The sequence below is a fragment of the Cucurbita pepo genome, chromosome LG10 (genome assembly GCF_002806865.2).
Source record: "Cucurbita pepo subsp. pepo cultivar mu-cu-16 chromosome LG10, ASM280686v2, whole genome shotgun sequence".
Taxonomy (NCBI): Eukaryota; Viridiplantae; Streptophyta; class Magnoliopsida; order Cucurbitales; family Cucurbitaceae; genus Cucurbita; species Cucurbita pepo.
The window spans coordinates 7,654,949-7,669,344 of NC_036647.1; the positions used below are offsets into that span (position 1 = coordinate 7,654,949).

Sequence of the window (14,396 nt, forward strand, 5' to 3'; positions counted from 1 at the left end):
TTTTTTTTTTTTTTTTTTTTTTTTTTTTTTTTTTTTTTTTTTTTTTTTTTTTTTTTTTTTTTTTTTTTTTTTTTTTTTTTTTTTTTTTTTGAATGGAATACATCTTTCATTACTTTGAAACTTGAAATTTAGTAATTTTTTGATGTAGCGCGTAATAACTCTAGTTGTTCGTTGTTCAAAGATTCTTGTTTAGAATTATATTTATTTCTATAGTCCATAGCTTAATAGAACACAGCAACGAGGGACAACCTACCCATTATAGTCTAGCCAGTGGAGAGGATGACACTACTGACAAAGACCGTCTGATAAAAACATCACAAGCACAAAGCCTGAGCATGTGCCTGTAGCATAGGCGGGAGGAAGGTAGTCTAGACGGTGAAAGAGTTAAGAGAGGCTGTCGTTTGACAGAAATTATGACAGAAATTGAAGACTTTTCTCCTATTATCAAGAGATCTTAACTAAAAAACATTCGAACTTTTTGAAATACCCAAAAGACGTAACCATACCCAAAATAAATTTCAAACTAAAAAACCGAACTTTTTGAAAAACCAACCTTTTTGTTTGCAAAATTTAATGGTGAAAAAAGAATCGAGAAAAGAAGCCTACATTTTAAAAATGAAAAACAAAAAAACCAATGCATAGAAAGTGGGCAGTCAATCAAGGAATTGGAGGCAACCTGATGATCTTATAACCTTCATAAATGCATAAACCCACAATCCTATGGTCTTAAGGGGAGGTGGAGAGGAGAATAACATAACGTTAAAGGCTGTTGAAAGCACATTCAACACAACTCTTGTGCAGCAACAACATAAACAAAAGATTCTCATAACAATTTCATCAAAGCACAGAAATAATCCACAGCTGATGACGAACAAGCTTAAAGACCTGAACAAGCTTAAAGACCTAATCCAACCGTTCGACCGTCTCTTCTTCGAAGTCCAGCAGTGTATTGTTTTTCTAAATCCATCTGGAGCTCCTTTTGCTTTTCGGCACGGAGAAGTTCGCTGCCATCTTGGTTCGTTGGTTGGGGCTCCGTCTTCAGCTCGCCCTTCACACCCTACAAGTGGCCATAGGCACCAAGGCAACCTCAGACTCTAAAAATGTGTTAGTAGGTGACGAAGAAACTGTAATGGACTGAGTCACGACTAAGCAATGAAAGCTTGCTAACATTCAGGGATATATCGAGTAGATGAGCGGGGAGGGGAGGGGAAGAGTTTACCATGAGTTTGTTGAATTTTTCTTGCCGTTCGCGATCGGTAAACAATGCTGTATCCCACTGGTGGTGTCCGGACTGTAACCAATGGAAAAGCATTATGAAGAACACGGAAAAGTATCCATATATGTCATTCTGTGGCTAGAGCAGTTCGGTTCTTCGAAGTCTCTAATTATGAACCAAATGCACAACTATTTCATGCCAAACAAAATGAAGAAATGATTAAGCATTAGATGATTGTGTATACCTCCTCTACAGCAGAACTCTTTTTGCTCCCCCACAGCAGCTTCTTCTTTTGATCGGTGGTCATATAACCCACGCCAACAAGGTTCTTATTAACTGTTAATGGAACAGAAACCACAAATTTATAAAAGTTCGAAGTGAAAAGTTACAGATCATTCAAATCTGAACTATTGCCATTGTAAATAATCTACGCCATAAACCAGAATTAAAGTGATATGTAACCTTCAAACGGAATTTTGTTCCAGTTTCAGTCACTGAACTAAGAAAACCAAACTACGATTGTAGAGAACCAAATCCAACTAAAACCAGGAAAAGAAAAGATCCCAAGTAGGCGAGCGTTATTACTTTGTGCACTAAATAGCTCCAGTAATCTTTTCTTTTTCTTTTTTTCAGTTCAACAAGTAAGAGAGGGAATTCGAATCTCTAACTTCGGGGGCATATTCCATAATTAGTTGAGCTATGCTCTAAAACTTATTGATATTAAAAGAAGCCATGCAGATTTGGTAAACATATTCTTTTAGAATTGTAAGTAGAACAATATCAGAATGCAGTCAACTATCTTCAACAATTGAAAAAAAAAATCAAAATTATGTGCAAAGGTCCAACAAAAACTTTTGAGAACAACCATCATCTAATTTAGAATAAATTTTTGAAAGGGAAGAAAAATAGTCTAAATTAGACGCTTGTAGTTCTCAAATAAAATTTGTTAGACCTTTGCTCATAATGAACTGACAAACAATCAGAGAGGGATTATTGATCTTAGGTTAGCATGAATTTCTAGATAAAGAATTAGATTTTACCTAATTCAGCAGCTTTCATGGCAGCAACTTTTGCAGCACTGAAGTCAGCAGCAAAATCAGAGTCGCCACTTTGGGCTTGTCCTAAACTCATTTTTCCATCCTGTTCTTGCTTAGAGGTTGAAGATTGATTTTCTTCAGCTGCATAATCAAATTTCATAACTGGTAAGGACAATAATGCTAGTGTGAAGCTAGCATGTAAACAACTTGAAATAGGACATGATAGAGCACTTACCATCCTGTTCGTGGTTAACTTCTTTTCCCAAGCTAACCAATTTAGGTTTCTTAGCAGGCAATCCTTGATTTTCATTTACCAAAACAGCTTTACCGTGGCCCTTGTCCCAGTGAGTTTCTCTGCCATCATATTTCCTCTCATCCTTAGCGAACTTTTCATCATCAAGGTCCTTCTGGTCACTCTTATGAATTTCTTTTGTACAGTGCTTGCTTTCATCCCTTCCTAAAAATGAGTCATACTGGTTCCCCCTAGCATTGTCATGGGAGAGCACTCGTTCATTTTTGTAGTCTCTAGAATGCTTCATATTGTCTCTCTTCTCATCTCGACCATCTCGGTCTCTAATATTCCTATGTTTCTCCATTTCTTTAGAGCTCACATGCCTTCTACTACCAGAACCATGTTTCTCAGATAAGGAATCCCCATCCCTACTTCTATGTCCAGAACCATCATATTTATCTCGAGAGCTTTTTTCTACATCCCGAGAGTAGTCTCGTGAACGAAAATGTTCACTATCTCGTCTTGTATGATCATAATGACCACCACCTTTTGACTCCCTACCAGAACGAGAGGATAACCGTTCATAATCTTTGTCTTCATCCGCATATTTGTCATGTCTGGCATAATCATCATGCCTAGAGTAGCCATGCGAAGTTCTTGAGGATTTCCGATCAGAATATCTATAAGAATCAGAATTTCGACTATGATGATTTCCTGAATCCTTATTCAATTCTCTTTCATCCTCTTTTCTCCTTGGTTTTCGTTCAGAGTCTTTTGAAGCATCATCTCTCGAGAGCTTTGGACTATAACTGCGGTCTCGTTTAGGACTTTCTGAAAAAAAAAAATATATATTTATAATGAGCATGAACATACTAAATATAGAAAAGAAAAAGAACTGACAGACCACACAAAGATAATTGAGAATCATGTGATAGTTGTCTTCGGAAGGAACTTTCACTCCACAAAAAGAAAAACCCAAAATCAAATCAAACTAACCATCTGATGACGACGACCCACTAACAGAAGATCGACGTCTATACTTCCTGCCAACTGTTTCAGAAGAAGGCTTACGAAATTCAGCTTTTATACCATTGTTTTCCATCGTAGGAGGCTATAAGTTCAATCCACTTAATGAACCTGATTTCAAATGAAACTAGAATAGCCAACAGAGTGACCTGAAACACAGACACACACTGTCAACAAGTCACTTACAAATCCCGAAAACTTGATACAAAGACGCAAAAGGAGCAAAAATTGCACATCATCCAATCAAACCAAACACTCGTTGCCACGAGGAAGAGAGTAGAAGATTGCAAACAAGTAAAGCAAGTGGCCGATAATGCAATTCATAGTGGCACGAACCTCAGCAACCAGCGTTTACGATCAACACAACATTCCCACCAAAATTTTACAAGCTACCAAAACAACAATTAATACCACATCCACAAGAACACAACGACATCACATTTCAGCTTATAAAAGTTGCAGCTAGTTTTGTTCTCCCAGAAGAAAGGGAGCGAAACATGATAATACAAAAACCCAGAACATAACTAACGGAACCGAACCAAAAAAGACCAAAAGAAAACCCTATTCAAAGCTTGAGGAGACAAAACCTGCAACCTCTCCCCCAGTTCCTGAGGAAATTCTCCCAGAAGACAGACCAACAAACAAACAAACAAAGAAAACATCCAACCCTAGGGTTTCAAACATCGACGAATTCGAATTCCAAAACAAACCCTAAACCAAAAAGCGAAAGCAAAATGGAAAAATTGAAAGCGGAAATGGAAATTCATACCTTGTGAGGAGATTCAATAGCAAACGATTGAATTCATTCACTGCACTTGAATAATTTTGTAGGCGATTGTTTGTTCATTCCCCCTCTTCGATTCCAGCATTAATTCCCGTTTGTCTGCTTGAGCGATTTTTATACGAAGGAATGAGATTCAATTGCGCACTGCATACGTGTCATAAATCTTTTTCCCTTATCGAACCCAAAAATTATTACAAAAATTATAAATATGCATTTACGATATTACCCTTAATACGGACTTTTCTTTTGCAGTCATTTAATCTCTTATCCATAATTGTTGAATTAATATATATATATATATATTTTTTTTTTTTTTATTTAATCTTTAAATTGTTGGATGATAAAAGTCCCATGGTTTATAAACAAAGCTATGAGAGCATAAAGCAAAGCTATGAGAGATTATGTTCAAAGTTGACAATATCATACCATTATAGAGAATCGTGTTGGACTAACATAAATAATATAGAATAAATTTTAATATATATATATATATATATATATATATATATTTCCAAAATTTTATCTTGTTTGTATCTCATTACATGCATAATATAAAACTTTTTTAATGGTATTTATTAGTTATTAAATGGTAAGTTTAAGATTATCTTTTAACTATAATTTAATAATGAGTTATTTTAGCAGTATGTCACTTTTTGTGTTTTGTTTTTTTTTTATCGGTAGGTCTTCTCTGTACTCTCTCTTTTAGTTNCCATAATATTTATAATATATATATTGAAAATTATGACGTCATGACTATAACTAATATTTATTGTTAATTATGTAATAAATCTCTATTTTACTTTTCAATTATATAATAAGGTATTTTATTTTTTGAATTATATATTTATTTCCAATTTGGTCATACTTGAGCAAAAGAGACAAAAAAAGAAGGCAATAAAATCAAATCCTATACACAATTGTCTTGTAACAATTGAGTATGATCAAATAGTTGAGATTCAAATCTCCAAAACTTTACTAAGAAAATAAACAACTTTTGAGGTCCTATATCGGTGAGCAAGAAAACTTCTCCCTAATAACCTGTTTAAAAACCGTGAGACATAATCGGTAGGAAAATAGGAGAGGGGAACGAAACATTCCTTAAGAGTGTGAAAACCTCTTCCTAGTAGACGCGTTGAGCGAAACGAAGCATTCCTTAAAGTTTGTAAACCTCCTCCTAGTAGACGCGTTGAGCTTTAAGGTTTGAAAACCTCTCCCTAGTAGACACTTTTAAAGCTCCAAGAGTGACAACGACAAAGCGAACAATATTTATTAACAATGGACTTGGGCTATTACAAATGGTATCAAAGCCAGACACCGAGTGGCACAAATTGCTAACAATAGGCTTGGACTATTACAAATGGTATCAAAGCTAAACACCAAGTAGGCTTGGACTATTACAAATGGTATCAAAGCCAAACACCAAGTACTATTACAAATGGTATCAAAGCCAAACACCAAGTACTATTACAAATGGTATCAAAGCCAAACACCAAGTAGGCTTGGACTATTACAAATGGTATCAAAGCCAAACACCAAGTAGCACAACGACACTGGCCCCCTAGTCCCCAAGGGGTGGATTATGAGGTCCCATCACGAATGGAAGGGAAACAAATCATTCTTTATAAGATGAGAAAACCTATCCCTAGTAGACTCGTTTTAAAACCATTAAACTGACAATATGTACCAAACCAACTAAGTTGTTACAACTCTCTTCTCCAAAAACTATCCTTGAAAAAATAAAGTATGAGGTTGATGCGGTGATGTACAAAAAAAATAAATAATAATAATAATAATAAGTCTAGGCTTAGAGCTTAGAGTTCTTTTGTATAGTTTAAGCTAATATGGTACTTTGCCATTCAGCAAAGTAATATCAAATTGAGGGATGCATAGATATCTTGCCAACATGAATGATATGACATAATGAAATCCAAAGTAGTGACGATGCATTAATCAGGTTGATAAGCTTCCAACTGATTTCGAGAAAGTCGTTACAGTGAAATCAGTAGACACGCTACGCTACTCCTAGGAAACAATACTAGAGCATCTCAATTCGACAGCATGCCATTTTATATTATAACTATAATATAAATTGTACTTTTTTTTTTCTTGTTCAAAAACTAGGAAACTAAAGTGGTTTGCTTCGAAGACCTTAAAACTTAGCAGACAACTCAAACACAAGATGCATGACCAAAATAACGCAAAAAACAAGCATCCCCTTCCATTAAGCAATGAGCAAAAATCCACAATTTTGCATGAGAAAAACTTGGTAGCATCAAAACTCAATTAAATTACCTCATCAAAGGGTCTTGAAACAAACTAGTCACTGAAATCCACACTTAAAACAGAGGTAACAATATGATGACAGCAACAGAAATCGTTCTCCATCAACGCAACCTCCTAGCTTCCCTCTCGGACTCGAGTAGGGTAAGAATATCGCCTTCCCTGACTGGTCCCTTGACGTTCCTCATAATGTAACGATTCTGATCATCAAGAAACTTGACTCTTACTTGAGTCACCTGCCCTCTTGATCCAGTTCTACCCATTACTTTCACCACCAGAGCATGTTTGATCTGTGATTCCATTCCTACACAACCAAACCAATAAACAAGAAAGAATCTTACAATTAGAATGAAGTCCCACTAATGACCCCTCCCCTTATAGATGTGTTTTGAAGTGTTTTCAAACAAACTGATTTGAGCTTGATTATAACTATTTTCGTAATGGTGTTTATTGAAAAATCACTATCGTATTCGGTTTTGAAGTTCTTTTTAATAAATATGTCCGACTCTACTATCTTTGGTTGCCGAGGTGATTAATATAGCTTACACGCACAAGTTTATTTTTTCAAAGGTGACTAACTGGCCAACCCAAGGTGATTGCTTTTATGTAGTACATTGATAATCATTTTGGTCAAAAGTGCTCCAAAAGTGTTTCCTCACAAAAACTTCAGATTATTTTCCCAAAAATATTCATAAATCACTTCCAAACCCAATAGGCAATATTTGGGAGTAATGTATCATATTCAAAAGCATTCCAAAACACTCAGAATCAAAATTGACCGTATGTCCATGTCCAGAAGTTAAAACCAAACATTAAAATGCTTTTGAATGATCAACGACATGTTTTGAAGTGATGTTGAATACAACAAAGGTAATTTTAACCAAAATCACTCCTAAACATGCTCTAAATTTGTGTGGCATGGGCTTTTAATGATAGCAAAAGTGACGTTAGTCATGCTAAAACAATCCGCCACCATCTACCGCTCATACAGTTCCAACTTACCAATTCCAATGGCCTAATGCGTAGAAGCCAGTTCAACAAATTACAGAAAACACATGGCAGACGTTACGATTCTAATAACTTGATAAAATTTCAATCAAGGCCATTAAAACAAAATGTCGGAATAGCATGGCCAGATTTTTTAATTCGCAAAAAAAAATCATATCATTATTACGAAGACCTACAGCAGTTCTTAAGATTCCCGTTTGGTTACTATTCGAAAATTACATGTCGAGTAAGAATTGAATCGTAGAAACAAAAAAAAAATGGCAACAAAACTAGGAAATTCTCGAACTTTTCGTCAACTATCTGGCAGATAGTCAAGAAATTCAATTCTACTGGAAATTGAACACAAGCAAGAAGCAGAGAGATGAGAGTTTAGAGAGAGAACCTGAGAGCAAGAGAAGGAAGAAGATCGACGAAAAAGATTGAGCGGCAGCGGGGGAGGGATGAACTTGGCTAGGGCTTACGTTTATAATAATCCTTCTTTCACTTTTTTTTTTTTTTTTTTTTTTTTTTTTTTTTTTTTTTTTTTNAAAGTGGATTGGGCCGTGTGGGCCGGTAAATGGGCTGGAATGGGCCACTGAGGAATACGAGAATTCCATAAATTAGCATGTAAATGACTAAATTAAATAGGTAAAAAATAACCTTAAAACTTTAAAATAAATAAATAAATAATATATATATATATATATATATATATATATCTAAAGATTTGGAATCCACGTTCTACACTTGATGACCTCGACATTTTCCTACATTGTTTGCAATATGGTCACATTATCTACTTCTCGTTTTTAAAGAGCAAAGACCCCAAATTCTCCTGTATCTCCTACGACATGGTCACATTACCTACTTCTCGTTTCTAAAGAGCGGAGGCCCCGACATTCCCTTGTATCTCTTGCAACATGGTCCACATTACCTAGTTCTCATTTTCTAAAGAGTGAAGGCCCCCGACATTCCCCTGCATCTCATGTGACATGGTCGCATTACCTAGTTCTCGCTTTTAAAGAGTGGAGGCCTCGACATTCCTCTACATCCACTGCGACATGGTCACATTACCTACTTCTTGCTTCTAAAGAGCAGAAATCCCGACATTCCCCTATATCTCTAGCGACATGGTCACATTACCTTCTTCTCGTTTTCTAAAGAGTGAAGGGCCCCCGACATTCTCTTGCATCCCATGTGACATGGTCACATTACCTACTTCTCGCTTCTAAAGAGTAGAAGCCTTGACGTTCCCTTGTATCTTCTGCGACATGGTCACATTATCTACTTCTCATTTTCTAAAGAGTGAAGGCCCCTCGACATACCCTTGCATCTCATGTGACATGGACGCATTACCTATTTCTCGCTTCTAAAGAGTGGAGGCCTTGACATTCCCCTACATCAACTGCAACATGGTCGCATTACCTACTTATCGCTTCTAAAGAGTGGAGGCCTCAACATTCCCCTACATCCCTTACGATATGGTCACCTTACCTACTTCTTGCTTCTAAGGAGCAGAGGACTCGACATTCCCCTATATCTCCTACAACATGGTCACATTACCTACTTCTTGCTTCTAACGAGTGGAGGACCCGACATTCCCCTATATCTCCTACAACATGGTCACATTACCTACTTCTTGCTTCTAAAAGGCAAAAACTCCGACATCCCCCTATATCCCTTGCGACATGGTCACATTACTTATTTCTCACTTTTAAAGAGCGAAAGCTCCGATATTCCCTCCGACATAGTCACATTGTCTATTTCTTGCTTCTAAAGAGCGGAGGCCTTGACATTCCACTACAACCATTTGATCATATATGTAAAGGATGGGAACAATCATAATGTGTCACTAACCCACATTCTATACAATGCTCTGAATTTCAAGTTATCAAAAAAAAAAAAAAAAAAAAAAAAAAAAAAAAAAAAAAAANAAAAGACAGAATTGTTTGAAAACTTGAAACAAACTATGTTTCACAAGACAGAAAAATTGATGTTGTCTGCCTCTTTTCTCTATGTTTGAAGTAACGAATTTCTCGGAGCTGCTCGAGTCGGGTTTCGTATCATCCCCTCAGCCATTTTGGATCAAGGAGAATCGATAGAAAAACTTCGTGTAAGCTCCGAGCTAATGTCACGTCTTTTTATTCGTACAAGACGGGACTTCATTCAAAAGTTTGATGAATCCTAAGAAACTAAGTTTCCCGTCTGACGGTCTTATCCAATCTTGAAGAACTACGTGAAGCGGAATGGATGGCGCCAATCCCAGCTCCTGTGGGCAAAAAACTCGATTTCAATTAATCTAAGCATCTCAAAAGTTGATGGTTCAATCTAAACAGGAAAAAAAAAAAAAAAAAATTAACGGCCCAAGCCCACCACTAGTAGATATTGTCCTCTTTGGGNAACAGCCCAAGCCCACCGCTAATAGATATTGTTCTCTTTGGGCTCGCTTCCCCTCAAGGCTTTAAAACTCACCTACTAGGGAATGGTTTCCACACCCTTGTAAGTGTTTAGTTCTCCTCCCTAACCAATGTGAGATATCACAATCCACCCCCTTTAGGGCCCAACATCCTCGCGGGCACTCGTTTCTTTCTCTAATCGATATGGGACCCCCACCAAATCCACCCTCTTTCGGGACCAACGTCCTTACTGGCACATCGCCTCTTGTCTAACCCCTTTAGGGATTAGCCTCCTCGCTGACACATAGTCCGGTGTCTGGCTCTGATGCCATTTGTAATGGTCTAAGCCCACCGCTAACGGATATTGTCCTTTTTGGGTTTTCCCTTTCAGACTTCCCCTCAAGGCTTTAAAACGCGTTTGGTAGGGAAAGATTTCCACACCCTTACAAAAGGTGTTTCGTTCTCCTCCCGAACCAATGTGAGGTATCACAAAAACGCTTTTATAGGAAGAAAGAGCGTACCGAAGCAAGCTCCTCTATCATAATTGGTCTGTTTCCATACTCATCAAAGAGGTCATAAGCATATCTTGCATGCAGCTCCCAACTTTCAGCGCCTTTCAACTGATGAACACTTATAGCAGCTGCACAAAACTCTTCAAAATCCAACCTTTTATACTGCGTGGAACTCACCTGAAACATTCATAAACGAACCGTTCGACCTCGATTTTGTTCCAAAAAATTACGCTTACGAACACTACTTTGTGAGTATTACCATGTCGACATACTCGATCACCCCCGAATCGTTCATTGCATCGGTCGAAGCTTTCATCAAAGCCTGTTCATGTATTCCAACAGTCAGTAGTAAGAAATTTAAACATTGTTCTTGAAGAAAATCGAGATGGATAAGAAGCTGACCGTTTTAAAGTTTCGTAAAGAAATGAACCCGTCTTTGTTCGGACCTAAGAGATCGAATTGCTCTCGGAGATAAGCGAGCTGCACGAAGGATAGCGTCTTTGCAAGAGCCTGTAAAAAATGTTTCATAGGGTGATCTTTGAACTTATATAGCATTATAGTTTAACTACTCGAACCATCAACTCATTCGAGTTTTTGGACTCACTTTGAAATGAGCTCTGAACTTATATAACATTATAGTTTAACTACTCGAACCATCAACTCGTCCCGAGTATTCAGACTCATTTTGAAATGAGCTTTGAACTTCTATAGCATTATAGTTTAACTACTCGAACCATCGACTCGTCCCGAGTATTCGGACTCATTTTGAAATGAGCTCGGAACTTATATAGCATTATGGTTTAACTACCTGAACCATCGACTCGTTTGAGTATTCAGACTCATTTTGAAATGAGCTCTAAACTTATATAGCATTATAGTTTAACTACTCGAACCATCAACTCGTCCCGAATATTCACTCATTTTGAAATGAGCTCTGAACTTATATATCATTATAGTTTAACCACTCGAATCATCAACTCGTCCCGAGTATTCAGACTCATTTTGAAATGAGCTATGAACTTACATAGTTTAACTACTCGACCACCGACTCGTCCAATGAGCTCCAAACTTATTTTGAAATGAAAATCCTCGTTGTCTCTTCGAGTCAGGGGGGTCGAACACATGTATACTAATACTCGAACGTGGTATTCAAGAGTAAAAGGTTTGATTTAGAATCAAATATGTGAACTTAAAAGAGTACTTACGTTAAACGCTAATTTACGCAAAGACGACGAGTAGATATACGCTCTAACGAGCTTATAAACTATGATATCCAATGGAATCTTGACATGTGGATGATTTGTGAGCCAAGGATGACCTGTAAAGACAATTTGGATAAGAGGCATTAGAATGTTTAGAGCCACTGTCCTTAAGTAAAGTGTCCATTTTCAGCTCCCTAAACTTACATAGAGCCTGTGCAGCAGTTAGTCTTTTATGTTGGTTTTTATGTAGTAATCCCTGGACAAAATCTTTTGCATCAGAAGATAACGACGGCCAAGGATCGTCGTCGAAGCTCGGATCTTCCTTTAACACGGTTCGGAATATGCCAGATTCCGTCCTGGCCCAGAAAGGTCTGCTTCCACATAAAAGAATGTATGCAATCACACCGATACTCCACATATCCGCCTCGGTCCCGTATGATCTATGCAGGACTTCGGGCGCTACGTAATATGCACTGCCAACTATATCGTTCAGTTTCTCGTCTGCAAGATTTCGAGTACTCATATGTCAACTCTAGTCACCTAAAAGATCAAAGACGAAAACATCACGGCTCCGATAACGTATCTGATAGTAGTAGGTTTGACCTGGATTTACGAAGTCCGAGAGTCCGAAGTCTATAACCTTCAGTGGTGAATCTTCCTCCTTTGTTGTGAAAAGAAAATTCTGCACCAAGAGAATCGTCATTCGTTGATCGTTGATCGTTGATCGTCAATCGTCGTCGTAAACATAAAGAAAAACCGGAACATATCAAAGAAATATGAATGTGTCATCTCAGCTCCTCCTCTTCAATAAACAACTCAAGTCCACCGCTAGCAGATATTATACTATTTAGGATTACTGTGAGATCTCACATCGATTGGAGAGGGGAACGAATGTCAGCGAGAACACTGGGCCCCGAAGTGGGGGTGGATTGTGAGATCTCACATCGGATGGAGAGGGGAAGGAAACATTCTTTATAAAGGGTATGAAAATCTTTCCCTAGTAGACGCGTTTTAAAAACCTTGAAGAGAAACCCGAAAAGAAAAGCCCAAAAAGGACAATATCTGCTAACGGTAGACTTAGGCTGTTACAAATAGTATCAAAGCCAGACATCGAGCGGTGTGCCAACGAGGACATTGGACTCCCAAGGAGGGTAGATTGTGAGATCTCACATCAGTTGGAGAGGGAAACGAATCATTCTTTATAGGGGTGTGAAAATCTTTCTCTAACAAACGCGTTTTAAAAACTTTGAAGGGAAGCTCGAAAGGGAAAGCACAATATCTGTTAACAGTGGGTTTAGGCCGTTACAGATTCAATACGACGAGAAAGAAAGAACGAAGAGTACCTCCGGCTTGAGGTCACGGTGGACGACGCCTTGGAGATGACAAAAGGCAACCGCGCTTAAAATCTGAACAATCACATCCTTAGCATCTTCTTCGGCATATATTCCACCCCTAAAGAATCGAAAGCTTATCATCACATCAAAAACCGATATCTAAGACGCAACATTCATGTCGAGACCGATACCTCGAAAGCATCCGATCGAGTAGTTCGCCTCCTTCGCACAACCTGAAGAACACGACACAAAGAAGAAGATAATCAAAGAATTAGCACACAAATCTTTAATCTTTGATTCATACTTACTCCATTAATATGTAAACATTATCATCATCTTCAAATGCTCCATGGAACTGGACTATGTTCTTATGCCCATTCAACGCTTGCAGTATCTTCACTTCTCTTTTCACGTCATCCACAGCTATTGCTGTCGTCATCTGACAAAAACCATATTTAATTATAATTAATTAATTTACTGTCTTTTTTTTTTAAATTATTAATAAAATGAAAACTATGAATCTCCCTCCGTTACTCTCCGGCTACTACGTTTTCTTATTTGAAATTTCAGGTCTGGTCTTCAGGTCTGGTCTTCATTGGTATTTGCTGCTCACCCACTATGTTTTTTTTTTGTTTTTCCCCTGCCCGGTCGAGCTGTTTGAGGTCGATGGTGCATCCGGTAAGCTCTTTCGGTATTCATCTTAGAGCCCGGTCAGATGCTTCAATCCTTCATTCATATTCTGTCTCCTTTTTTTTATGTCTATATTGCGAGTTTACAGCTCTAATCTCTGGGCTTCTATTGAATCGAGAAATAGGTTTGATTGTCCATCTTTTTGATATAAGAGTAAGGCATCCTATGGAAGGGGAAAAGCGAAACCGAAAACCTCTTAAACTTTGGAAGTCTGAATACGCGTTTCCAACTTAAATTGCGATAAGATAAGAAAGGAATTCATTGACTTCGAAACCCAAAAAGGGGGTCAATGAGCACAAAATCCAAACCCGAAAAGGATCCAAGGCCGGTGGTGGGCATTTGGGAAAGTCGGGCCAATTGGGTGTCTTCATTCAAGCGACGATACAGAAGAAGAACGGAACGAAGTGAGAGGCCGGGAGGCAGAGAAAAGAGTGGAGTCCATCAGGCTCGACGACCGAGAAAAGCAAAACAAAATTAGGATTTGGCCGAAAAAGAAGGCATGACTTTATTTATTTACCTAAATTTAAATTTGTTCTCCTATCTATCTTTTGGGGCCAGTGTCCTCACTGATCCACGAATGTCTGACTCTGATATGATTTTATTTTATTATTTCATTTTTTAAAATTTAAATATTATTTTGATTTTAAAATGGAAACTCTAATTTTGAAAATTAGAAAAAAAAAAAAAAAAAAAAAAATAT

At 37.6% G+C, this 14,396-nt stretch overlaps 3 protein-coding genes across 4 annotated transcripts in view; all 3 read right to left on the bottom strand.

The window, feature by feature from the left end:
• Positions 1–653: 653 nt before the first annotated feature.
• On the bottom strand, positions 654–4,430 carry LOC111804036 (arginine/serine-rich coiled-coil protein 2-like). 2 transcript variants are annotated; one of them, XM_023688700.1, is made up of 7 exons: positions 4,281–4,430; positions 3,482–3,660; positions 2,489–3,316; positions 2,257–2,394; positions 1,461–1,552; positions 1,220–1,291; positions 654–1,094 (listed from the first exon to the last, which is right to left on the bottom strand). In XM_023688700.1, the coding sequence occupies exons 2-7, from the start codon at positions 3,585–3,587 to the stop codon at positions 654–656; spliced, it is 1,677 nt and encodes a 558-aa protein (XP_023544468.1). In that variant the 5' UTR covers positions 3,588–3,660; positions 4,281–4,430. The 2 variants fall into 2 exon arrangements, with proteins under 2 accessions (XP_023544468.1, XP_023544469.1); XM_023688701.1 differs by having other exon boundaries at positions 671–1,057; positions 2,257–2,415.
• Positions 4,431–6,488: 2,058 nt separating this feature from the next.
• LOC111803063 (40S ribosomal protein S28-1-like) lies at positions 6,489–8,062 on the bottom strand. Its single transcript, XM_023687322.1, has 2 exons — positions 7,966–8,062; positions 6,489–6,879 (listed from the first exon to the last, which is right to left on the bottom strand). Exon 2 carries the CDS (start codon positions 6,875–6,877, stop codon positions 6,680–6,682), a length of 198 nt encoding a protein of 65 aa, XP_023543090.1. The 5' UTR covers positions 6,878–6,879; positions 7,966–8,062; the 3' UTR covers positions 6,489–6,679.
• Positions 8,063–9,357: 1,295 nt separating this feature from the next.
• The window catches only part of LOC111803057 (CDPK-related kinase 1-like), a 6,580-nt gene continuing 1,541 nt past the window's right edge, over positions 9,358–14,396 (bottom strand). The window contains exons 2-11 of the mRNA XM_023687316.1: positions 13,315–13,445; positions 13,198–13,239; positions 13,016–13,124; positions 12,276–12,354; positions 11,877–12,173; positions 11,676–11,788; positions 10,873–10,980; positions 10,730–10,792; positions 10,480–10,647; positions 9,358–9,831 (exon numbers count right to left, since the gene is read on the bottom strand). Of these exons, the coding sequence (XP_023543084.1) occupies positions 9,694–9,831; positions 10,480–10,647; positions 10,730–10,792; positions 10,873–10,980; positions 11,676–11,788; positions 11,877–12,173; positions 12,276–12,354; positions 13,016–13,124; positions 13,198–13,239; positions 13,315–13,445 (1,248 nt within the window). The 3' untranslated portion in view covers positions 9,358–9,693. The remainder of the gene's footprint in view (positions 9,832–10,479; positions 10,648–10,729; positions 10,793–10,872; positions 10,981–11,675; positions 11,789–11,876; positions 12,174–12,275; positions 12,355–13,015; positions 13,125–13,197; positions 13,240–13,314; positions 13,446–14,396) is intronic.